The sequence below is a fragment of the Thunnus maccoyii genome, chromosome 6 (assembly GCF_910596095.1).
Source record: "Thunnus maccoyii chromosome 6, fThuMac1.1, whole genome shotgun sequence".
Classification (NCBI taxonomy): domain Eukaryota; kingdom Metazoa; phylum Chordata; class Actinopteri; order Scombriformes; family Scombridae; genus Thunnus; species Thunnus maccoyii.
Genome location: NC_056538.1, coordinates 18,995,891 through 19,021,206, shown reverse-complemented (window position 1 = coordinate 19,021,206; position 25,316 = coordinate 18,995,891). Strand labels below are relative to the sequence as shown.

Sequence of the window (25,316 nt, the reverse complement as noted above, 5' to 3'; positions counted from 1 at the left end):
GTAGAGTGAGGGAGAGACACAACACTGCAATTCACTCGCAGAGAGTCGGTGAACTATTCTTAGTCCAGTATGTGAAGTGGACCCCCCCCCCCCCTCCCCACTCTCCCTCTCCCTCTCCCCCTCCCTGAGGGCCGTGAAAAGAGTCGAGATGGACGGGTGGACGGTGGTGTCCATTAAGGTAGGGGCAGGATAGTGAGGCTGGATGGAGAGCTTTAGAGAAAGAGAGGGAGAGAGAGGATAAAAGTTAAGCTCCAGTGAGGCAAAGCCTGGTCAGCTAAGTCTGAATGGAGCAGTTCACTAGCTGTGAAGCCTCTCCAAAGAGCCTATTGTAAACTTACGTTGGCACAATGCATGAAGCCCCAGGGACCTCTCTCTCTCCTCCTCCTCTCATGTGACCTCTCACAAAACACTGACATACAGACAGACACATACTTCTCCTCGATCCAGTTTTCCTACCTAGACTAAACAGACTTTTTTGTCTTCTTCTACAATTCAACAACAGGCGGTCTGACACTACAAGGCTATTGCAGGGGGAAAAAAAAGAATTTCCTGCACTCACAACCAGCTATTAAATTCACACATGCGCGACTGAGATCACTGTGCAGCATCATGCAGAGTTCAAACAGTGGGGGAATTCAGCAGCAGACAGTGTCACCAGTGACAGTGACAGGCTCAAAAAAAATTTTTTTTTCCTCTGTTCCTCTCTCTGCTTTTATTTCTCTGTGCTCTCTGAATGAGTCATTGAGAAGATACACACCAAGGCCTGGTAGTGCACGGTCCTACTGTTATCGGGCAAATGCGGCTGAGTCGTCTGCAGCTCAGTCATAACAAATGTCAAAGAGCTATTCATCTCCCCTAATCCCTTTCTCTATTCTCTTGTCTGCATGCACACACACGCACACACACACACACACACACACACACACACACACACACACACACACACACACACACACACACACACACACACACACACACACACACACACACACACACACACACACACACACACACACACCGGTGACACTAGAAGCATTCACTCAAAATAACAAGAGTGAGAACTGAAGAAGCGAGTGAATGTAATCCAGTTTATTTTGAGAAAGAATGAGGAGGGGAAGGCAATTAGGGAATTCATGTAGAGATGGATAAGGCAAAGTGAGAAAAAAAAAAAGCAGAAAAGGAACGTAGCAGAGGAGGTAAGAAGTGAAAATATAAGAGAAGGAAAGGCACTGGGGTTACGTGCCACCCTGCTGGGGAAATCTCTGAAGTGATATGAACACACATTTAGGTTTGCACCACACGACAAAGACGCCATGAAGAACTGCACAGCATGGCCTCTCATGAAAAACTGCATGCCGAGTTGTTCAGAGACACAATATGCATGGTGTGAGAAAAGAGACAGAGCGAGCATGACATCCTGTCCCACACTGTCGGGGCTTACGCAAACACCACCCAGAAAGTGACACTTTGAAAATCTGGTTTGACACACATAGAGTGTAAAGATATGACATACGCAAAAACTGAGGCGGAAAGGTGTACAGACTGTGAGGCACCTCTTTGATGATGAGTATGTCACTCATCGCACGCATCAGTAAGAGTGAAACTCTGGGCCCAAGAGGTGACACAGACACAAAATAAATCATCTGAATGTGTGCCACCCACACAGAGTTAGTTCAATATTATCCTTTTCATGGTGTGTGTCTCCTACTCATGAAAAACGTCATATGGTACCATCTATCATTGATAATTTAGCTATAATCAGAAAAGTGAATATTTTATTAATTAAAAGTTCTTAATGTCTATATTCAAATATGTGTTTTACAATGTTAGCTGAGGTGCTATGTAAGGTCATCCCCGTCCACTATAAAAAAACGGTGGGAAACTCTGATAATCATTCAAGTGCTGGTTTTATAGTTCCACTGCAATGTTAAGGGCCAAACGCTCCTTTCTTGATTGTTCTTGCTGGAAGAGTCTCTTGTCTCTCACAGTCTTACTTATATGGTTATACAATCCAACTGCAGTATGTCTTCCAAAATCCCAACTTATGTAAGAGAATAACTGTATTGGCAAGGAAGGAAATGTCACTGTTGATTTGTAAAGCAGCTTTATATCCGACTCTATGGGAATAAAGACAACAGCGCAGCATTTCTAATGTCTGTCCTGGAATGTTGAGAAACCAAGTTTCTTCAAGAACTGGAGCATTTACATGAATGTCCACGGGGACCTGAAAAGTTCCTAGTGTGCAGACATATGAATACAGCACACTCAAACATGAACCTGCTAACGCCAATGAAACACTCAGACATGTGGAAATACTGTACTTAATAACATGCACAGATCAATAAAATTGGAAATCCGCACACACACATATACACAACCGCACTCATACACAAACACTGGGCAGAGTGTTTACGAGAGGACAAATTATAAGCAGCAGAACCTCAGCACAAACTCCTCTGGGAGGGGAAGCAGATCTACTGAATCTCTCTCTTCTCTCTCTCACCCTTCCTCCCTGAATTTCTCTCTGGTTTTCCCCTCTTCATGGCCTGACTCTCTAAAATGATAAGCCCGTTGACGTCTGATCCAATTATAAGCTTGATTGTGGCTCCAGAGCCACTCTTGTCCTGTCCTACCTTGCCCTGTCCAGATGTAATAAGAGACATGTGACAGAAATATCAGGATCAGTACGGATCTCTGTCAACAAATACAGCCAGTAACTGTCCTAACCTCAAGGAGAAAGAGATAAAAGAAAGAAAAAAATACAGGGCAAAAAAAGATGGAGTGGCCATTCAGAAAGTAGTTGAAGAGGGCTCGTAAGCAGCTACACAAACCATCAAATTGATTTCTTAGACATCTTGTAAGATGTAGATGAGAGAGCATGTGAACAGAGGAGTGACAGATGAGATGAAATAAGATATACTAGATGGGAAATATGCAAGGAGTGATAGGAGTGCTTCCTGTTAGAATTCCATCCTAATTGACCTTTCTCTGTTGCCGTGGTAACAGCGGCATGGCTGCTGGGAGAGTAATTACTGGTAATCTAACTGGTTTCTGTCCTGTGGGACAATTGATTTTCAGCATTATCAGTCTGGCTAACTCGCATGAGACGAGCATATTAGTTGGTGTTGCGTGCTGCCGGCGACTGTTTAACGTGACACTGACAACTCTCTTTTTGAAATAGAGCAGCTCACTGTGGTCAAATCACGAAAAATAACCACACTGACACAGATCGAAAGCAGCTAAAACCCAAATGCATTCTAACAACGTTTTTATGTGGTTGGACTTTCAGAATGATCACAAGAACCACACATTTATAGACATACGTGCCTCTATGTCATGTATGCCGGACAAACAGGCAGGTCAGCAGTCATGCACAATGCACCCCAGGCAGTCGACATGATGTGTCATGAGGAGAGAGCAGAGTCAGACTGACAGCATGCCCCCCCCCCCCCCCCCCCCCAACGACCACACACACCCGCAACATGTCACTGGGGCACGTCTACCCAGAGTGCCCCCCACCAACAAATGACTGTTCCACACTGTCTGACACACATTTTTAGTTCCAGACAGACAGACATGCCCAGTAGTGGTATTTTAGAAAGAGGAGTGGAGAGGAGATAAAATTCTTAACAAATCTTCAAATTCTTCCCTCTTTTTCTTTCTCGGAGTATAAAATGAGATGAGTTAAGATAATCGATGAAGAAAGAAGACAACTAGCTGAAAGGGATATCAATAAAATATGAACACTGTCTTCAGTATGTAAGAACCATATGTTAAAAAGTGCAGAATACAGGAAGGAAACAAAAATTTCAACTTTAACCAAAGTGTGAATATTTTTTCTACTTCAAGTCACTCTATTGCAGTGTGAGTGCATGGTTGTGCCTTTGTCTTTAGTCCTGAGACAAAGAACACATGCAGCTCTCTGGTGATTAGTTTAGGAGAACAGGAGCAGGCACAAGAGAGGGTTGGTAAACCACATTGGTAGGACCATGTTTAAGCCCATAAACTACAAGTCACTTGCATTTTACATCATTGTCAGACGTTTCCAAAGTCTTAGGTTGACAGATTTAAGTTTTTACCTTCCAGGCAGTTTATATAGCAGGGAAGATCACACTAACAGACTGATTATTTTATGATGTGTAGGTAAGAAAGTACTTGCTGTTTTGGGGGCTTTTAGGTACATTCCTGGCAACCATTGGTGCCAGTATGGTCATAGACATTATAAGTGGATAAATAATCATTTCTGTGAGTGACAGAAAATTAGCCTATCATTCTGTCATTTATCAAGCAAAAGTGGAAGATTAACTGGTCCCTGCATCACAAATGTGAGGATTTGCTGCTTTTCAGGTTTTATATCAATATAAATTATATCTTATATAGTTGTGAATTGCATACCTTTGGGCTTTGGGCTGTTAATCAGACTAAACAAGCAAATTCAAGACTTGTGATTGGCATTTTTCACTTTTTAGACTTTAATCAGATTAATATATAATGAAAATAATAGTTAGTTGCAGTCCTAGCCAGTATGATATGAAAATCCATTGCACAGATTGAAACTTGCTTGAAATAGGTCATCAATTGCAGTAAACAATTGGTCGATTTTATTTATGGTTTGCTTTGGAAAATGATCAGCAGCAGCAATGTGAAATGTATACAGTGATTTGTAGTTAAAGTTGAGATGAAATGAAAAATGCTTTCTTAACCCTTTAGATCACATCTCCATTCATATTGTACACCTAATTAACAATATATGCCAAGACAAGATATATTTCTTTGTATTCTTATATCAAAATCCAAACATGTTTACTTCCTGTGAAACAAAATATGATGTGTGCTTATGTAGGCTTGAACCAACCAATTTCAACCAATAATATCATGACATCTACCCATCAATCAGTATTCAACTTTTAGCAGCACAGAGCTGAGATGCATTATGACATGCCAACTTTTCAACATTCAAATCAAAATTCCTCCCAATGTTATGTCCCCCCTGTCTATCCTGTTTCACTCAGAGATACATCACGATACAGAAATTAGATACTCTCAAAATGCCATTTCATCTGGACTTTAATAAGCTAAGTCAGGAAAAACACTGGTATTATATCCATAAAAGTTAGTACCTTAAAATTATGGACAACAGAATTACAGGGTCATCTCTGTGACTGCACAACAAATTGGAAAATTTCTCGAAAATACCTGGAGAGTGTATGAGACTGGGCACCAAAAATAGTCAATCTGTGTTCAGGCATGAAGCTACACTAGTGGTACCATAAGGGCAGCATGGATGCCAAGGGTAAGGAGTGGCATTATGTGATGCCAGAGGGAAGAAATGACCATGGTGATTTAACACCAAACACTAGGGTACCATGTGGAAAGGCATGAGCATGCATATGGCCCCCAAAGCAACGAATGATGGTGACTGCATACAAGCAACCCTGTTCTACTGGGCAAATAAACTCTGAGCTACAGCAGGATGCCAGGGTGGGCATGTTGGCCCAAATCTCTGGCTGTGTGGTTAGCGTGGTTGGCATCCTGGAGGCATGGTATGACATGTGGTTCATCCCAGCAGGCAGCCAGAGTCACAACAAGAATGACACTTGTGTCTACACTACTATGCTGCTCACTTTCGCTGAGAGTCAGAGTAAACACCCTCACTCAGTGTGCCAACAGACACCAGGAATGGGTCTAAAATATGGAGGATTTTTTTTGTACTTCAAGCATGTTTGATATAAATCATGCATGTTTACTATCATACATTTCACATATTAAGCATTTTTCAATCTATTTTAATATTTTATTTCATTGTTATTTGACGTATAGTAGCTCAGCGCCAGATTGAGGCCAGAAAAGACGTAATGGAAAAGATCACTGAAGCAAAATATTGTGTGTTTTTCTTTTAAAACCAACATTCAACCACCATGAAATCCTCTCGTCTTGTATCTATCTACCCTTCCATGCTGCCTTCATATTTGAGGATGGGTGGGCTGACCACTAAGAGAAACAGAGAAGTCAGTCAGAAAGCAGTGATCGTTTTCACAGAGCAGAAGAAAACTCAGCATGCACCAGGAGGGATTTAACCAGTATCATGTATGCTATATTCTCACTAATACATGCACGCAATCACACAGAAACTGATCTAACCTGACTCGGGACCCATGCAGAGCAGTGGGACAGTGAGAAACACAGAGGAAAAACACAAATATAGAAGAATCTGAAACAGTGAAGCCATGGAGAGATGCAGAGAAGAGTCAGGGGATGGTGGAGGAGGGGGGTGACATTAAGTGAATGAGGAAAACTGGCTAGTATGAAAAAAGAGAGACAGAGGTCAGCGAGAGAAAAAAAAAAGAGGCTCACGCTTCATTGAATGTTATGCCATAGGGCCCGATTCTGCTGACCTGGTTTCTTTCACCAACAAAGGCCATGCATTAACACACTCACAAAAATGTCCGCACACATGCATACACAACGCCTATGGACATTTACACACCCACTTAACCTAAGCCTGTGCACACAAGCCTTATACCTACACATTTACACACATGCTTACTCCTACATGTAGCGTAGCTTCCCCATCTCATTCCTCCACATTTCTGCATCCTGTATCTGTACACCGAATGACTTCAAGTCATTTTCTTTTTTTCCTTTATAGAGTTTTTCAGTTTAGAGCTGTGGCTGAGGTCAGTGTTGGTGGGCAGTGATCAAGTGACCAACAGGCAGCCACTCAGAAACTTTTTCAAGCTTTCGGACAGAATTAAGACTAACCAGCCAGTCTCTTGCACTGAGAGATGACAGAGATAAAAAAAAAAAAAAAACAGTACAATGACACAGATAAGGGTATCAGTTATGGTTTCTATTTCAGTTCCCACTTTTTAAACAAAACCCACTTTTTTATTTAATGTTTGGTGTTGTAGTAAATTCTGCAGAGGTGCAGATGTGGCCAATATAACAATATATAAGATGAGACAAATTTGTCAATTATGTTTTGTTTTTGTTTTTTCAATTATTATGGCAATTTTGGATTTTTATATGATTCTTGCACCAAAGTGAGTACCTTGACTTGTTGGGTATTTAATTCACTGGATCAGCCAAAACAGACATTCCTGTATGGTTGTTTACAAAACTATAAATGCCAAGATAGAGGGTTTTATCCATCCGATTTGTGTCTAATCCACTAAAAATCTTGCATTTTTAAATAAACTTTAATCATACTGAGTCATCCACGATCATAGTTTTTAAGGAAGCAAAACAACCCTTGACCACTTGTGCTCAAGAAGGGGAACTGTGAAACGCTATCTGCAGGAAAACATCTGGTTATGTCTACAAAAGAATTTGGGTTTTTTTTTTTTTTTTTGATGAAAATGTGTATCAATAAATTTGAAGTGACAAAAAAAATGTTGCAAGAAAGCATTTTTTTCCGGTTTAAATGTGGAATGTGAACTGTTGGACAGTTGTGCAGTAACAGCACCGTCTATGATGGACTGAGGCTTTAATGAAGGATATAAATATGCTGACATACATTTACTACTTAATGGTGTCATTAAAATAACTGTTCACTTTTAATAATGTAAATAATGCTGATAATAGTTGAACATCAGGCAGCTCAAGTTCCTCTTGTTTCAGGCTGAGGTATCTCTCTCACTTCCGTTCTTCAGCTTATCAGTTTTGTCTTGTCATGTCTTTGTTTTCTACTTGGAAACCACAGACTCACTGTATTTCTTCAGCTGCAGTGCCTTTAGGCAAGGCAGTCAAGTCCCACAGTATGGTAACAACATACTGTAATGTTATGTTATGTTGTGTATCTGTGTCTCGAATTATACTAACACAAGGTGACTCACCAGTCAATTTATACATCCAATAAGGGAATCAATAAACACAATTTACTCCATTTGGAGTTACTCTGATAAATGCATACTGCAGGTAAACATGCAGCAGTTGCATTCTGTTCATTTTCAACTGACCCAGAGCAAAGAAACATCTGGCTGTGCAAAGAGATTGATCAATTTTTACTCAGTACACCGTTGAAGCCAGGTTTCATTTATTTGTGATTGTATTTCATTCGTTTCCATTTTAATCCTGTCTTTGGCCGCGCACCACATTTGAAAGATTTACTATTGCATTTTCCCTCTTTATTCAAATCAATTCTGCGCTCTGCTCTGCCGTGTCCCACTGACACACTAACACCACAGTGAAGAGGATGAAGAGTAGCAGCAGAGAGGCTGGAGTGGAGTGACCTTTCTCTATGCTAATCTCCACAGAATGGACACATAGACACACAGACACAGACACACACACACACACACACACACACACACACACACACAAAACGTAAGGTAGAGGATTTGTCCTCCTCTGTCAGATGAATCAAAAGGACATCATCAAAACACAAATCCTCCTCCTTGTGTGTAATGTGGCTGTTTTTTTCTTCTTGGATTACCCCTCCTCCCACTATCTTATGTGTCAATCAGAGCCCCCAGTTATGAGGCGTGACACACCCACTGGAGCGTACATTTCACATTTCACCATATTAAAATATCCTGATAATATAACTAGTCGTGAATCAAAGCCCAGTCGTCGCATTCATTTCCCTTCCCAGTCCCTCCCTCCATCTTCCCTGGTGTTTCTGTGCACCGCTGGGCAGATGTAAACCGCTGCCTCTGTCATGCCGCATCCCACTATCCTACTACCAAGCCGCTATTACTGCATTTTTCATTCACTTCAACCAGCCACAGTGAAATAAACTCCAACCCACGGGGGGATATGATAGGCTCGACGACTTTATAGCCACATTATCAGCCAATACGCGGCTTCTTTCCCAATAGTGGAAAGAAATGTGGCGATTCCTGCGCCAACTGAGCGTTAACCATTCAAAAAGGGTATTGAATTGTTCCCCCTGCAGGATCAATAGACAGAGGCTGAGCAGCATTGCTGCACTGAGCCGCTTCTGCACATCCACTGCATAGAAAGATGCAACATGAATGTCAATGGCACATCCACGGTGCAGTGGTGCGGGTCTGTCAGAGGCTGGGGGACAGATGATGATGATGATGATGATGATGATGATGATGATGATGATGATGATGATGCCTACATTTAATTCCAGTTGTAAAGCTTTGGCTCGCAGCCGTAAAAGCCCGGAGCAGGAAAGAAAAAGCTTTGGGCCCACAGGTGGTGATGCGTTTTTCACTACCACCATGTTTTTGCAATTCAGTCGGGTCTTACTCACCGCCACTGCGGAGTGTCTGACTGCGTTGCACGCCGTCTGCCGTATCTCCGCCGCGCTCCCCGGTTTCAGCAGGTTCTTGGTGAATCTCCGGGTCGATTCGGCTGCCATCTCCTCATCTGAGCGGCCACCGCGCACAAGTCAACCTGGTGATATCTGCGGCAGTCAGAGCTGGCCCTCCTCGCTTCTACCATGAGCCGACTGAGCTGTGTTTACACACACACACACACACGCATACACACACACACACACTTCTTCAGTCACACTGTGCAGAGGATGCGTGCCTGCGCGCTGCTGAGACTGGAGCCAAACTGGAATGAATCAGACAACACTTCCGGTTATGCCTTTCAAATTACCTTTTCCAACCCCCAGTGCAATGAATGCTTGACTCAAAAGTATTGCATTTATTTTGAAGACCAAAGGCATTAAATTCAGTGTAAATCTTCCAGCTTGTCTTCAATCAACTTGACATGTAAAGGAAACACAGCAGCTCAATTTCATTTTCCACTCAGCCGAATTAACATATAGGTTAATATGAGATGTTTTTCAAAATATCTTAAAAGTGAGCCTAGATTTATTAGAGGCAGGATATAGAAATTCATTCAACTTTCAACAGTAGCCTAACAGCCTCTGCTTAACTTAATTTGAGCAGGGTTTACACTGTCTACATCATGCATCTCAAGGGGAGCTCTCAAATGTCAACTGCCCATCAGCAGTCCAGTCACGACCAAGGAAGCAACAGCATTTACAGTAGAGGCTAGAAGATGTGGCACACACATGTGGACAACAGCGACACATGGCGGAGGCAAATGGTTAATTCATCCTTAAATGGCCAGAAATACTTTTAGCATCTCAGTTAATGGTTACAGTGAGTGAGAGGCAGTTGAGACAGGGGCGAGGATAAAAGGCAGGATTATAATGAATTCATGTGTAGCATGTTTAACTGTGATTTGTAAATGACAGGCTATTAAAGAGTTTTTGAAGGGTGATGCTGGTTTACAGTTACTGCATGTCGGTGCTTCATTGAGAACAACAAAGGAGGATTAATAATAATATTACCTTTATCTAAGCCTCTGTCTTAACTCACATCATTTTTCAGCATTACTCGCGCAGCTTATTTTTAATACAGCAGTCTTCTGCCTCCCTCTAGTGTTTATAAGCAGTACTGCAGTGTTCATGAGGAGTCTGAGGAAGTCAGCGTTACCACTCAGTGTTGTCTATATGAAGATAGTTTTGGTTTTTATTTGCAGAGGTTTTAAGATATCTGCCGCTGAGACTTTTGCGAGCAAATCTCTGTAGGCCTTTCTACTATTATTTAATGTATTATTTATTCATCAGTGGCAGGGTTCACTATAAATAGTTTTTTTTAAAGTAACCTTTTATAAGAAATGTAAATTTATCTGGAGCAGTGTCTTCCACAATCGAACGGATGACATAAAAGCAGTATCTGCTTAAAGAGGTGTGGAAATGTTCCCATTCATGAAATGGTGACATAAAAAAGAAGAAATGTCAAGAATGAAAAAACTCAGTAGCATCAAGTCTCTCAAGCAAATATGTCTTGTATAGCCAGTAGAACCAGCATAACCCATATACCTTACTGTGGACCATGAATGGATTATGAAATGATAGAGACCCCCATTAATTGGCTCTACCCTAAATTACAGTGGATTTCCTAACTATTCAAAATACCTATCGTTATCATTTTAATTAAAAATATATCTATTCATTTTGTTTGTCACATGACAGACACTTTCTTATTTAGTTGTCTTAGCCATGTCTCCCCATCTTTTCATTGAGTTTTCCCGAAAATGAGTGAAACAGCGCCCCTCTGATTTGTAACTGCAGCTCAGTGTCAGCCAGCCTGTGTGGTCAAAGTTGGCATAGCACTGAAACAGTCGAGGCAATGAATCATGTCAAGTTTATTAAAGGAGAAGCTAGGAAAAGTGGATTTAAAAAAAAAAAAAAAAAAAAGTAGCAAGCAAACAGATGCGGCCATAACAAACAGATGCCTTTAGACAGTGTGAAACTGTGTGAAATGACAGTTTTCTGGAAAATAATCAACTCTGACGTGAACCGTGAAGCCAGTTATACTCACAACAAACAAAAGAAGGCTAACAGCTTGTTTCATTTAAGCTAAATGCAACAACCGACCAGGGAGAGTAGCTAACGTTAGTTACTGTTGCTAATGCTATCAGCTAAGCTACCATGCTAGCACTGAGTGTTAAAGAGGAGAAGTTTTGTTAACAAAAACAACGACCATCTCAACAACAAGTGCAGTGGGATATTTCATGACAAGGATACTGCTTCATGAGGGAAAAGAAAATGGACCTCAACAAATGTGAGTCACATAAATTACCTGTCTGTCTTGTTTGTTCTTCTGTTTGCTTGCTTCTTTCCTTCTTAATTATTTAATGTCCCTCTTGCATTTGGTTAAAATATGCACCATACCTTGTTTTATCTGTATAATGAAGTTGCTGTGGTGAAGCTGCTGTCTACAATGACACAGACGCAGAAACACAGTCTGCTTTGACTCATCAGCAATTTCTCCAGTATTTATTGGTTGTTTGGTCACTTGTTTACTGTGCGTGATTTGTGAATGAGACTGTTTGTGCAGAAAGTTTTCTACATCCTTGTTTAGTTTTTAAGCTGTGCTGTTCTGCTTTAATAACTACCTACAATACTGGAGGCTTTTGTAGGCTGTTTCTTTTGTATTTCATCATGTAAATAAGATTGTGTAAGTCATGTGTTTAATACATGCATTCCAAAAAGTATTGCTGTGCACATAAACTTTTGTTTTTTAGTGTTCAGTTTCTCCAATATTAAACACTTTTCTTTATCTAGCTACATCAGAGCTTTTGTAGTGCTTTAGGCATATATATTTTTGTGTAAGTCATCTGTGCCAGTGGTTCCCAAACCTTTTCATGTCAAGGACCCCTAAACTGACACAAATTAGACCACGGACCCCCAAGATTTTGTCCCACGGTCTCCCATCTGATAATATTTTTGCTTTTGGATGTTTTATTACAGAAAGTGTATGAAACCTATGACCAAAATAGTCACACACTCTGTCATTGTGTTACTTATGGATGGAATTATAATGAAAATGAATTATTCCCTTTTTTGCAACTAGAACCCCCTTAAGCACCCCTGGGGGTCCCAGACCCCTCATTGAGAACCACAGATCTATGATATGTGCTTATTTCTTTTTAATTTAATTTTTAACATAAATCAGTCACAGTATCATCCTAAGGTTAATAAATTGAATGCTATGTGGTTTGTTGTATTACACCACAGTGGAACAGTACAACAAAGCTGACTTTGTTGGTAAAACTTTGTTGGTAAAAATGACTCGTTATCGTGTCCTACTTTTTATACCATATTTCTTTATATTACCAGTCTGACTCCACTGCTAAAATGAGCATTTAGTTTTACAGTTGATTCAATGGCCCATGTCTGGGCTCTGTGGCTTTAAGTCAAAACCACCGCTGGATGGGCTCTTGAGTACAGATTCCTAACCAAGTTCCTAACCATGCTCCCTTGTCCTACTTATCTTCAAGGATATTGATTGACCCCTTTGACTCCGCAAGAAATGTTAACAGTAGTAATGAACAGTCTGTGATGGGAAATTGCTGATCACTCAATAAACACACAAAGAGAGCATTGTCAGGTTATGAAATAATGTAATCAAATAATACAATCAGAAGTATAATGCATCATAGTTCTGGAGACAAAGATACATACCACCTAGCTATCTTTTCTTTGTCTGAAAGGTTGGCACTTAACCAGTCCCTTAAATACTAGTCGTACAGAATTTAAAACATCTGTTTACTAACCTTACAGGTCAGCAAACAACCCTCAGATAGAAACATAAGTCAAAAGTTCAGCTAACCTAGGAACAGTCTTTCTTCACGACCATATATGACAGTACATAAGCATGCACCAGGTAGCATCACAAAATAACATTACTACTATATTAAATTAAGGACAAACCACACTATCCTCTAAAAGCTTATCAGTTATCACATAAACATCTACATAACTACAGTTTATCTTATCACTGGCTCAGGTAAGGGTATAACAGAATAAAGTTAACTGTTAAACACACAACTGCCTCATCTTACACAGCAAAGAACTAAGTTTAGAATAGACACAGCACAGAGGAATTTAGAAAATGTGTGAAACACAAACTGACACTAAACTGAACGTAAACACTATCTGAAACATGTATAATATATTCAAGAAATACATCAAATGATAACCTATTATTCAGTTTTCTTTTACAAGTCACTTTACAAAGACCCATTGGGCCTGTTTTTCTGGCATTCCTCTTCTTTTTTCTGCTCGTGCTCTTTTCCATCATTTAATGATCAACCACATATTTATTGGACGATTCATATGTGGTGTTGAGTGTATGATCCTGTATTGGATGACTTAAATGTGAGGTCAAAGTTACTGGGAAAGATGAAAATGATGTGCCAAATTTGATCTCTAGGTGGCAGTATCACATCATGCATTGCTCCAGATAAAGCTTGTCCACTTTAGAGTAGAACAAACCTTTTAATGTAATGTAAACCTTTTAATTACCAATGTAATGTTATTGACCCAAGAGTATATTCCACTATAACTTTCTCTTGTCATGTCATAGATAAAAAATACATTCTGTGTCCATGAGTTAGTGACATACATAAACACACACTTACTAGCCACTTAAGGTAGACTTCTCACATCTGTAATCTGACTTAAGTGACTGTAATTAATCACACTGGGTTGAGAGGTTCAGTTATTGTTTGACTAAAGGTTAACAAGGTAAAAGTGCTTAAGTGACTTATGGTTTACTGTAATCATTGGTGTATAATTCCCAAGATACTGAAGCACACAAACCAACTTTTCATACTGTACTTTAACAACATTTCTCATTTGTTTGATTCAGATTTTGTGGCATATTTTGTGTTATCTGATGTTTGTCTCTAACTCATTGTTATTGCTGCCAATTTTGGCCAGCATACTCTTGAAATATATATTTTTTTTTAATCTCAGTGAGGCTTTCCTGGTTGAATAAAGAATAAATAACATAAAATACAGAGTTTAAGTTGCAGAGACTGCTGCAATAAACTGAACAGATGATGGTATAGTGGGCACATAAGCACCAAAAAATGAGATTTAGACTCCAGATATCCAAAGCAAGCCATGCAAAAATCCTCAATTGTCCAACTAAGCACTGCTAATATCAGTCTATTATATCATTGTCATTTGGTTATGCTATACAAAAAAGCCTCTTTGGTAGGGTACCAATTGAGCAGATTATCAGTCTAGCTCAGGTGTCATCCCTTCATGCACTCAGTTTACCCACCCAAGGAAGCACATATAACCCTTCAAGACAGGTCCAGTAACATGATAACAATTGTAGCTTAATCTAGTGACTTCATTGCTCATAAATGGACCCCAGAAAATCTGCAGAAAGCTATTATGGATCAAGTTCCTAGGAAACATTTCTTACCCTGTGTTAAATCTGTGCCTCGAAGAATACAGTCTCCTCCAGTGTTGGGTAGTGATGCAATGCCCCAAGGCATTTCTCAGAAATGTGTTACTCAACAGTGTAAGGGATTGCAGAAGTGTAGCAAAGTATTACAATTTCAAATTCAGTAATAACATGACATTTACTAAACCCATTGCTCACATGCTTGTGTGAGATGTGGACCCAGCCTTTGCTCTCACCTCAACCTGTCAGCTCTGCAATGTCTAACTACCTAAACCCTAAGAAGAAGGGGAAAAAGACCTCGACACAAGACATCTTGTCATGGCTGAAAATCCTAATCAAGTACCAGAATCTGATGGGTCACAGGTTACGGTTTTACACCTGTTACATCAGTTTTGTTTCTCTACATTCACTGTAGCGTACGTAGCGTAGAGTCATACAGAAGATGAAGATCCAACGGTAGGCTGACTCCTCTCCTGTAAAAAAACAAAAAAACAACTGTAAAAGTACAGAAAATGCAACATGTGTGTATGATGGCTTTAGAGTCCTTGGAAGGCCTCTGATGGCACAAGATTAGAAAATTAGGTCCATCATTGCAGCTCTGTGGGCGAATCAGTCCTCCATAGTACAAGTATGCGAAACTAATAAAGTGACCACAGAATGTAGAAATGCCATTTGGACACATGACAGAATCTTGTGGGGTCTGAGAGACATCCAGGCTCACCTCAGAGCTACAGACAGAGGCAGCCAGATAGGGAGCGGTTGGATATAAAAGGGAATAGAGGCAAAAGAACATAAATGAAGAAGACAAGTAAAGTAGCTAAGAAAGAATTGCTGGTGTACTGGTAAATGATAAATTAATCTCATAATGTATTCGCCAGACAGTTATGAATGCACTGTGAATTCTACCGTAATCCCAGTTCTGTATGGCTGACAGTAAAGGTTAACGGAGAGGTGAAAGTGAAATGCAGTCTATGGAAAAAAGAAAATTGTACAGCCAAGACAGAAAAAATGGAGTGAAGAGGGTTGGTGAAATACTGAATCTCTCCAGGCAGGGGTTGGACATAGTGCAGCTTTAGGCAGCCTATTTTTCTTGTCAAGTCCTCAGATTCAATAACAAGATAGCACTCTCCAGTATCCACAGGTTCCTCAATTCAAGACTTTCACAAGGACAGAGGAAAGAAAAAGACCATTTGAAGCCTTTAGGGAGAGCAGCAGGATCACATTTCTGCAAGCCAGGCTCTGCCCCAGTGTCTAATTCTAATTTCCTCTTTCACAAGCTAACACAAAAGGAGTGTATGTCCATCTGCAACAGGGTCCCCCGATGGGAGAGAAAGAGAAGAATGGTGTGTGTATGAGTCTGGGTCTGATGCTTGCACGTGTGCTGAATGTGTGTGTGTGTGTGTGTGAGAAAGAGAGAGAGAGATGTTTTAAAAGATGTGGATACAATGTGTAGGAGAGTAAGTCACTGTGTAAGATTGAGAGAGTATGGGGAATGGGAGCTTTTGCCAGGAGAGGACAAGCTGATGGTGGATATACAACCACAGAGAGAGACTTAGATCAAGGGAGAAATGCAGTGATATTTAAAAAAAAAGTAAGTGGAGAGGCAAAAATGGAGGAAAATGAAAACAGAACTCTAGCAAATAACATATGGGGAGCGGTGGTTTTTGAACATATGGGCCTCCAACTGTGGAGGACAAATGAATGTCAAGGAGAAAATCCACCGTATAGCTGAAGTTGCATTTTTAAATATGTTATTATATACATATTAATGTATATGATACATACAAATTACATATTAATCTGCCAGTTTCTTTTTTTGATTAATCATATAGTCTTTGGAATGTAACAAAATACAGAAAAAATGCCCATCACAATTTCATAGGGCCCACTTTGATGTCTTCAAATTACCTCTTTTGTCCAACTTTAAGTCCAAAACCCAAAGCTATTCAATTTACCATTATATATGGCAAAGAAAAGCAGTAAATCTGTACATTTGGGAAGCTGAAAGCAGCTAATGTGAGTGAATCGATTATCAAAATACCTGTCAATCGACTTATCTTTCAATCAACTAATTGTTTCAGATGTAAACCTGAACAACCCCTTAGACAAGACAAAAACCAGAGGACAAACGCTATAGTCTAAAGCCTGGAGCGGCTTCACTGACAAATTCAATGTTTTGTTAACCTCTTCCATCCAATGGCCTTTATTTCATCGCACTGCTCACATACAGTACAGTATTTGTTGTGAAATGTTCCCTATCTGTGGAGCCACTCTGAGTGTCACGTCAGACCTCCAACTCTGATTCATTTGGGCAGCTCCAGTATTTTCATCAAGAAAACAACGTTGGTTCTTGAGGTATGAAAGAGTCTGATTCATGTCTGATTCAAACTGAGATAGTTTATCAGTATTTTTCAATATCCTCGCTTTGCAAAGTAGCCATCAAATGCAAATGCAGTAAACAGTAAGTCGATATGGTTGATGTGTTTGTAAGAGATGAATCAGTTCATAAAGAGCCTGCTGTGGTGCTACGCAGCAGCGAAGAAGCTTCATGTTTCATAAATTATATAGGCTAACAGAGGCAATCTGCATATCTACTCAAGTGTATTGCGTGCACACATTAAGTTGACCTCCGAGTGAAGAGGCAGGTCCAATTCTAGCCAGCTGAGAGATGCACATAATTAAAGATAGGAAGCAAGAAAGAGAGGTAAAGAAAGGAATAAGAAATACTAATAGTATTAAAAGTATTGAAAAGTTACAAGTACTAGCCTATAAGTTTTCATCAAATACCTGGACATATTCTAACTTACTTTAAGTAAGTACACTTTTTATTCTAACTTATTCTTTAATCAGATAGTTCCTAATTTAAATCATAATTTTTCAGATGTTAGACTGTATTTATTACTTAATGCTCCTGTACGACCATTTTTGTTTAGACATTTAACATAACAAATTTGGCTTCATTTTATTAAAAAAATTTCTCAAAGCAAAGTTTTAAAAAGATATTTCTTTGGTACCTGCACCAAAACTCAGGTATTGTATTATTTTCCTTTTGGGGGCATTTTATGCCTTTACTACAGTAGAGAGATGATGGTAAATGAAGGAGAGAGAAATGCAACAAGGATCCCCTGCTGGACTCGATCCGGGGATGTTGCGGTGTATGGTTGGCGTCTTAAACCCTAAGCTCCGGGGCATCATCAGTGTTTATTTTTATTGCTGATTCATCTGCCGATTTTGTTCTGGTTAATTGATTATTGTTTGGTCTACCAACTGTTAAAAACAATTAACTTATTTAATTATTACATAATTCACATATGAAGAAAAAAAGCAGCAAATCACTACATTTGAAGCCAGAACATGAACTTGAAAATGACTTAGATTAGTTGATTATCAAAATAGTTGGCAGTTATTTTTACATTGATCATCTAATTGATCGATTAATCGTTTCACCTCTATACAGTAATGCTAAATATCATATCAGACGATTGATGAATCCTGACACCAAAGGAATGTCGTGTATATTGCCACGCACATTGATCCTCTGGTGTACATGTGTGTGCTTACCATACATAAATTTGTTAATATACACATCTAACTGTGTTAACCTGAACGTGCAGCACATACTGTTCACCTACAGTATCTGTTTCTTCTTTTTCATTCTTCACACTGGAGTTTTACAAAGTCCACCAAATATGTGAAACGTCACTCTGAGTCCAACATAGATTGAGAGATACTAGATGACATGCCCTTCTTTATTTGTTTTGTACTCTTGCAGGCTTTTCTTTGTGTTCTTTAATAACTGAATAGTTCATCCTCTCTCATCCCTCTCTCATTCGCTCACTCTATGTGTGTGCGTGGGCGTGCATGTGTGTCTGTCTGCATGTGTGTTAGAGAAGAGTGTCTGGTGCCTGGGGTGAAATCAGGCAGATAAAAGGCAGTGATGAGGTCTGGATCCTCAGCATCCTGACAGCTGTAGATTAAATTAAAGAACTTCTGACAAATCAAACAGATTTCTCTCTCTCTATCTCTCCCTCTCTGTCCCTCCATCTCTCTCTCTCTCCCCCTTCTCACCCCTAGAGCCCTCATCAGGCAAGCTGGGTGCGGAACTTGAAACAAAATGGATTTCATCTTTAAGGGCTTGGGCAGGCTTTGAAACAGCACCAGCTGCCGGGCCTGCTTGTCTCTCTTTCTTTCTCTTTTGGACTTTTTTATTCCAGATACTTCAACAAACTTGAGCCATATTGTGACAGATAAAGGTAGAACATCAGTACTTCAAACCCTGACAGTAATTGAGAGATGAAACAGACACATTTTCCAGGTTCTGAGAGGCCCACTCCGATCAGCACATCAAACCCTCCCACTCGGGATTCCAGGGAATGGCAGAGAGCGGCGCTCCGCTCCCACTGGATCTAAATGCCGCAGTAATAAGATGTTAGTACTTTCTAATGTGGTCTATTGGCAGTTAAACCCACTCTGATATGAAAATACACGTCAAATAGGCCCACTGCTGATCCCAGTGAAGCGCACACACACACACATACATACACAGTCACGCTGAAAGAGCTACTGCCATCATGAAAATGTGTCTGTCATTGAAATATTGCCCCCTAATGTTTTGCCCTCATGTGAATGCCAGTCTGACATTACACGGATTTATAATGGAAGCGTAATTCAGACACATGCTGCCTCACAAAGGGAATAACTGACAACTGTGTCAAAATTTTTTCTTGCTACTGCCTGAGCGCACTGTCATCAATCTTTCGCATTAGGGCTGCAACTAACAATTATTTTCATCATCGATAAATCTGTCAATTATTTTCTTGATAAATTGATTAGTCATTTGGCCTATAAAATGTCAGAAAATGGTGAAAAATTGCGATCATCTTTTCCCAAAGCCCAAGATGCGACCTAAAATGTTTTGTTTTGTCCCGCTGGAACAAGAGAATAAAAAAACAAACCAACCTCAAAATGATCAATCATCAAAATAGTTGGTGATTAATTTTCTGTCAGTCAACTAATCGATTAATCAACTAATCATTGCAGCTCTATTATTTATCCACTGTAGCCTTTATCTTTGCATGAAGGATTTTAACTGTAGTTTCATCAGTCCAACATGATTTTCCATGAACTTCCATTAGTTAGATGCAATTTAAAATGATAAATGAAATGATTAATTTTATACAGTTTGCATCTGGACCAGTAATGATTATGGCAGATGTATTTTGTAAGTCTTCTCTGTCTGATTATGGGCAGAAAAATGACTTAATTAGCCGATTAACAAACTAACATGGAAGAATAAAGGAGGTTCAGGGAACCATAACTTTAAGTATTAAAACTACTCGCAAATTGTTTTGTAAGTTTTATGAATTCACAATCTACCTCACTACATCACTGCTCCCAGCAGACACCCCAAACACCTACAGACTGATTCACTGACTGTACAGCTCACATACACATTGTTGCCTCTCTCCTACCACTGTCTTCACTTTATTCTTGTACATATAGCCTCTCACACACACACTTTCTATTTTATTTTGTATTATATTCTTTATTTAATTCTACATTTTCTTATATTTTAGTCTCATTCTATATATATTTATTTATTCAGACTCATGCGCAGCAACAGTAACACTTGAATTTCCCCCACAGGGATCAATAAAGCGTGATCTTATCATAATTGGTGCAGATTTGTAAAGCAGCAAAGAGAGTAATTTGTTTCCCTTCTTATTTTCCCCCAATGAGGCAGTGTAGAAGATTATGCCACAAAATTACTCTAGTACACACATGAAATTAGACCAAAAAATACACCACAGAACATCTCCAAGAATCTTTCCAGTCACTAGAGAGCAGTATTGGGCAGCAATGAGAGTGGAGATGCCAATTGTGTGTTTTTGTGTGTGTGTGTGGGAGAGAGAGAGAGAGAGAGAGAAAGATAGAAAATATAAAAGAGTGTGTGGACTCAAAAAGCCCAAGCCTCAGCAGCTGGCCAAACAGACTGAGCAGGGGTTCAGGCAGGGGCTGAGTGTGTATGTGAATGTAAGTGTGTGTGTGTGTGTGTGTGTGTGTGGGAGAGAGAAAGAGAGCGGTGCAGACTGCTGAAGAGAGGCCTTCTTCTCACCCGACTCCTCGGCCCTGCTGCTCAAACCAACAGAATTAATAGGCTCGTTTGCCAAGAAAAACACTCTAATCAGTGGGTTTCCTCTCATTAAAAGTTAATTAGTTTGACACGAGTTTCCTGCAGAAGAAAGTATTGGCCACTTAGAACTCATTAGAGCCAAAGGAAAACATCATACTGAGGAAAGCTGGAGGAGAGGAGAGAAAAGAGAAATGGCACACACACACACACACACACATACACTCTAACATACAGTACACACTGAAAGACTCACGCTAGCTGGCACATCCACGGATATGTGCATTACTTTGTTATTCCTAAATGCTGGTGACATATGTAAACATGCATGCCAGCTCACATATACATATAGACACACATGAGCGCTCACACACGTGTGCACACACATGAATATACAATACTGTAACCTTATTTAAAAGCTGTCAGTGGTCCTAACCTTCATTCTGTGATGGCGTCAGTAATAGCAAGAAACAGTTACCCTGGGATTTATGCGTTTATGCACAAAGTGTGTCTGTAATCTTTATCCCAGTTCAAACTCCAATTATATGAGACATCTTACATTTGGAGTTTTTACATTTGAGTTTTTGTTGTTAATAGCTAACCGTTGGTCCTAATATATATGAATATAAAAGGGTTGTTTTTTTTTACAATTGATTTGAAGTCGCTTATTAATATACAATGCATTAGTAACACCCCAGCTGCTAATATTAATTCAGCCATACTCTTGCAGTCTACTGACATTGAAGTGGAAATATCAAAGGAGGAGGTCTGGAGCTACAACTAACAATCATTTTCATTATCAAATAATTGCTTGATTATTTTCTTGATTAATCTTTTAGTTGTTTGATCTACAGAATGTCAGAAAATGGTGAAAAATATCAATCACTGTTTTCCAAAGCCCAAGATGCAACCTAAAATGCATTGTTTTGTCCTGACCAATATTCACATTTAAGAACTTGGAAGCAGAGAATTTTAGCATTTTTTTCTTGAAAAAGACTCAAAACAATTAATTGATTATCAAAATAGTTGGTGATAAATTTGGTTGATCAACTAATTGATAAAGTTATCATTGCAGCTTTAGAGGCGTTAAAAATAATGCAACTGAACTGTGTTGAGAGCAAATGACAATGATAATGTCAGGTAGCATCATCACTGTAGGTAATCAGGCAACCAAAGAGCCAGATTTTTGGCTCTGTCCTCCACATACTGCCAGTTAACACAATGACCTCTGGCTGTCTTTTGCTGTCCTTCAGACTTAGGACAGTGATGGTAGCTTTTGTGATCACAGAACCTACTTTGGGGTTAAATATACTCACTTTTAGCAACCGTAGGAAGACTACGTACAGTTGCCAGGTTGGATCACTGATGACTTTCCGTCAAGTCCTGTTAAGATATTTTCAAAAAAGAAACAGAATTCAAGCAGGTTTTAAAGTAAATCTTCAAAACATTAAATACAAGATGAATCTGACACATGTAGTATGTAATTATGAGAAAGCATTTGGGTGTGGCAGTTAAAGGACAGGTGTGACAAATTCTCAGGTCTGTGTTAAAATTATAGTCAGGTGCCCAAATGACAATTGAAAGCGGTTTTGCTCACTATAATCATTCCTCCTTTTCATAATGGCGATTAGAAGATCATCCTCAAATGCACTTACAATGAAAGTGATGGGGGGACAAAATCCACAGTCCTTGTTTTGTGCAAAAATGTATTCCAAAGTTTATCTGACAGTTAAATTGTATGAGGCTTCAGGCGTCTGAGTTACTCAGATCAGGTGGATATCTTCCAGAGTTACAGACTTTTTAGTATGAAGTTTCCCCTTCATGTGTCCTCGGACAGGTTTCCCTGTTGAGCTTTGGTGGAAGGATAGTAACAAAAAGAAGGAATTTGGCGCTAAAAAGATGAAGGAAGACTGTGGATCTCAAGAGCTAGTGGTGTTGAGGCAGAACCCGTTACTACGTCACACCAAAAAGTCAAATCAAATATGCTTGGAATCTTTAGCATGAGCCCACCCCTCCTGTAACTTCTGTAGTCAGAGTTTGCATTTCAGCTGGATGACGAGCAAAGCAGGACACTGGAAGTGTTGCTGGTTGTTCAGCAGCTTAAAAATCTTTACAGCCTTCCAGAGGATGGACATTTATGTCAGGAATGGCTGAAATTAATTTTTGGAGACAATCTTGCCTCCGTTATTGGCAAGTGGTTGTGTATGTGTTCCGCTTATTTTACAGCTGTGTGCTTAACAAGACTCAGTACGCCGCAGGATTTTCAACTTTTTCATCTTCCATCTTTGGATGAAGTTTTAAAACATTGTTTCTTTCTGTTACTCAGCCAAAGGAATATAACATATCTGTGCCAAAGCTAAGCTAGTGATCTCCGGCTATGTTTGATAAAATGACTTTTACTTTATGAGGAAACTTAGACACGATCTTATTGTTCTGAAACATCCTTTTGAACACTAAACTGTGCAATATCAAGTTCATCTCCTTCCCATTCATGATCAGACTCTGGTTCATAGAGCGCTATATGCTGTCCTACGTCTCCAGCTGCAGCCATTACTCCAGGTAAAGATGCAGCGTAAGGGAACTTGCATTATTCATGAGGTCGTATTCAGATTAGCTGGAGATAAAGGTGGGGGCCACTCCTCCAGCCAATTGGAGTAAGTGGTCATTAATAGTGCTGATTTTATGTAAATAGCTTCTGAAACAGCCTGCTGGAGGACAGAGAGGAATCTGGGCTGCAAGGAAAGACGGATTTAGAGAAATCTAAACAACTTTCGGTAAATGAAATGTCACAGTTATGTTTATAGAAATACATAGAGTCAGTATTCATAAAAATGAATCCAAAAAGGCCATAATACCAGATCTTTAAGACACACTTGAAAAATTGCAAACCTATCCTTTAAGCCAAATTTCAGCAAGGGTTGAAAACTTTGCACAACGGGCCTTTGCAACATGATAAAATGTTTTGTCTCCATAACTTTTTTTTAGGCATACCATAACTGTTCTATACTAAAACAGGTGTGGATAGTTTCTCAGCGCTCACTTCAATATTTCATTCAGCACATTTGCTAGAGGAAATTACAAGACTCACACCGGAGACAGAGAGGAAAGAAGTCACAGCAGACCTGAGAGAGGTTAGTTAGGGGGTGAAAGTGAAGATACAAGAATGTCAGCTATCAAAAATCAAAAAAAAAAATTACTTATTATACTAAAACAAACCATCTACCACTTGAGTGCAGGGAATTATTACCAAAATTACATTTGGTGGATCCTAGTCTCCCTGACTGAATTTTGACTCTCTTTAAATAAAGTTAGACACACGCATACACTCACAGAGACATACACTCCCACACCCTCCCCCATTTCCTCCTTCGCTCCATCTCTCCACTGCTCTCCAGCCTCACTGATCTGTCCAGTCTGCTCAGACTTCCTCTTCTTAATGAATCATGAAGTTTGACTTTTACTCCTTAATAAGCAGTGTTTTGCAGAGAGCGGGTGGAAAGCACAGTGTTTGTTTTCCTTTAATTAGCCCGGCAGGTTCCCTGAGCACGGGGCTGAGCAAGTGAAAAGACCTGAGCCCACCGAGCAGCATCAGACGAGGAAATGCTGAGAGGCAGACCGCATTGCCAGGTGGCCGTAAGACGAATGGGCGCGGGCACAGACTGAGACGGGGCAGGAAACATAGAGGCATGGTGCTGCAAACTGAAGAACAATGATAGGAAATGTCCTGGAGAAAACACACCAGCCGGTGGTGAGAGAGGGTTGGAAAGGAGGAGGGAGAGGAGGGAAAGAAAGACGAGGAGAGAGGAAAGGAGAGAAACGGTGAACAAAGACGAAAGAAGGAAAGAATGTTAGGATGTAGAAACACGCATAGAATAAGGAACGATGAAAAGGAGAAAGGTAGGGGCACAGTGTGAATGCAGGATAAATAGAAGACAGTGGTAGAAAGTAATGAAGTGCCCTACATTTACTGTACTTAAGTATAATTTTAAGGTACTTGTACTTTGTATTTCTACTACATTTTAAAGGGGGCAATTGTACTTTTTACTCCAATTAATCTGGCTGCTTTAGTTACTTTGCAGTTTAACGGCCTGGTCACACCAGCATTTAAAACGGTGTGAAACTGTGTTAAAACGTTTTGCGATGAGTTTGACTTTGGTGGACTTTAGCACGTGACGTCTGCATGACAGCACTGACCTTTTTAGGGAGCATTAAGCCAGACAGTCCAAAACGGAGGAAGCTGTTGTGGCTTATTATCAATGTTGCACCATCTACTTTTATTTTACCTCCTCTGTCTAAAGTTTAAACTGCTTGACAGATGTTTTGCAATTATGATTCAGGAGTCAATGGTAAAAACACAATCTTTGAATATAACTTATCGTTCTGTGAGCGACCAAGCTAACATTGTTGCTAACACAGTTAGATTCTCAGAGATTTTTTTGAGACTATTTCCTCCTTTTCCTTTGAGACCATTTTCCTCCAGTTTACTC

The 25,316-nt window shown here is 39.8% G+C and overlaps 2 protein-coding genes across 7 annotated transcripts in view; one reads left to right on the top strand and one right to left on the bottom strand.

Annotated features, from left to right (window-relative positions):
* The window catches only part of dock10 (dedicator of cytokinesis 10), a 69,188-nt gene extending 57,310 nt beyond the window's left edge, over window positions 1-11,878 (bottom strand). For 2 of the 4 annotated variants that reach the window (XM_042413930.1, XM_042413934.1), the window contains exons 1-2: window positions 11,577-11,878; window positions 9,224-9,531 (exon numbers count right to left, since the gene is read on the bottom strand). In XM_042413930.1, coding sequence (XP_042269864.1) covers window positions 9,224-9,331 — 108 coding nt within the window. In that variant the 5' untranslated portion in view covers window positions 9,332-9,531; window positions 11,577-11,878. The remainder of the gene's footprint in view (window positions 1-9,223; window positions 9,532-11,576) is intronic. The other 2 variants (XM_042413931.1, XM_042413932.1) reach the window with 2 other exon arrangements.
* The window catches only part of rsrc1 (arginine/serine-rich coiled-coil 1), a 226,724-nt gene continuing 212,589 nt past the window's right edge, over window positions 11,182-25,316 (top strand). For all 3 annotated transcript variants that reach the window (XM_042413936.1, XM_042413939.1, XM_042413937.1), the window contains exon 1: window positions 11,182-11,558. In XM_042413936.1, the coding sequence (XP_042269870.1) occupies window positions 11,528-11,558 (31 nt within the window). In that variant the 5' untranslated portion in view covers window positions 11,182-11,527. The remainder of the gene's footprint in view (window positions 11,559-25,316) is intronic.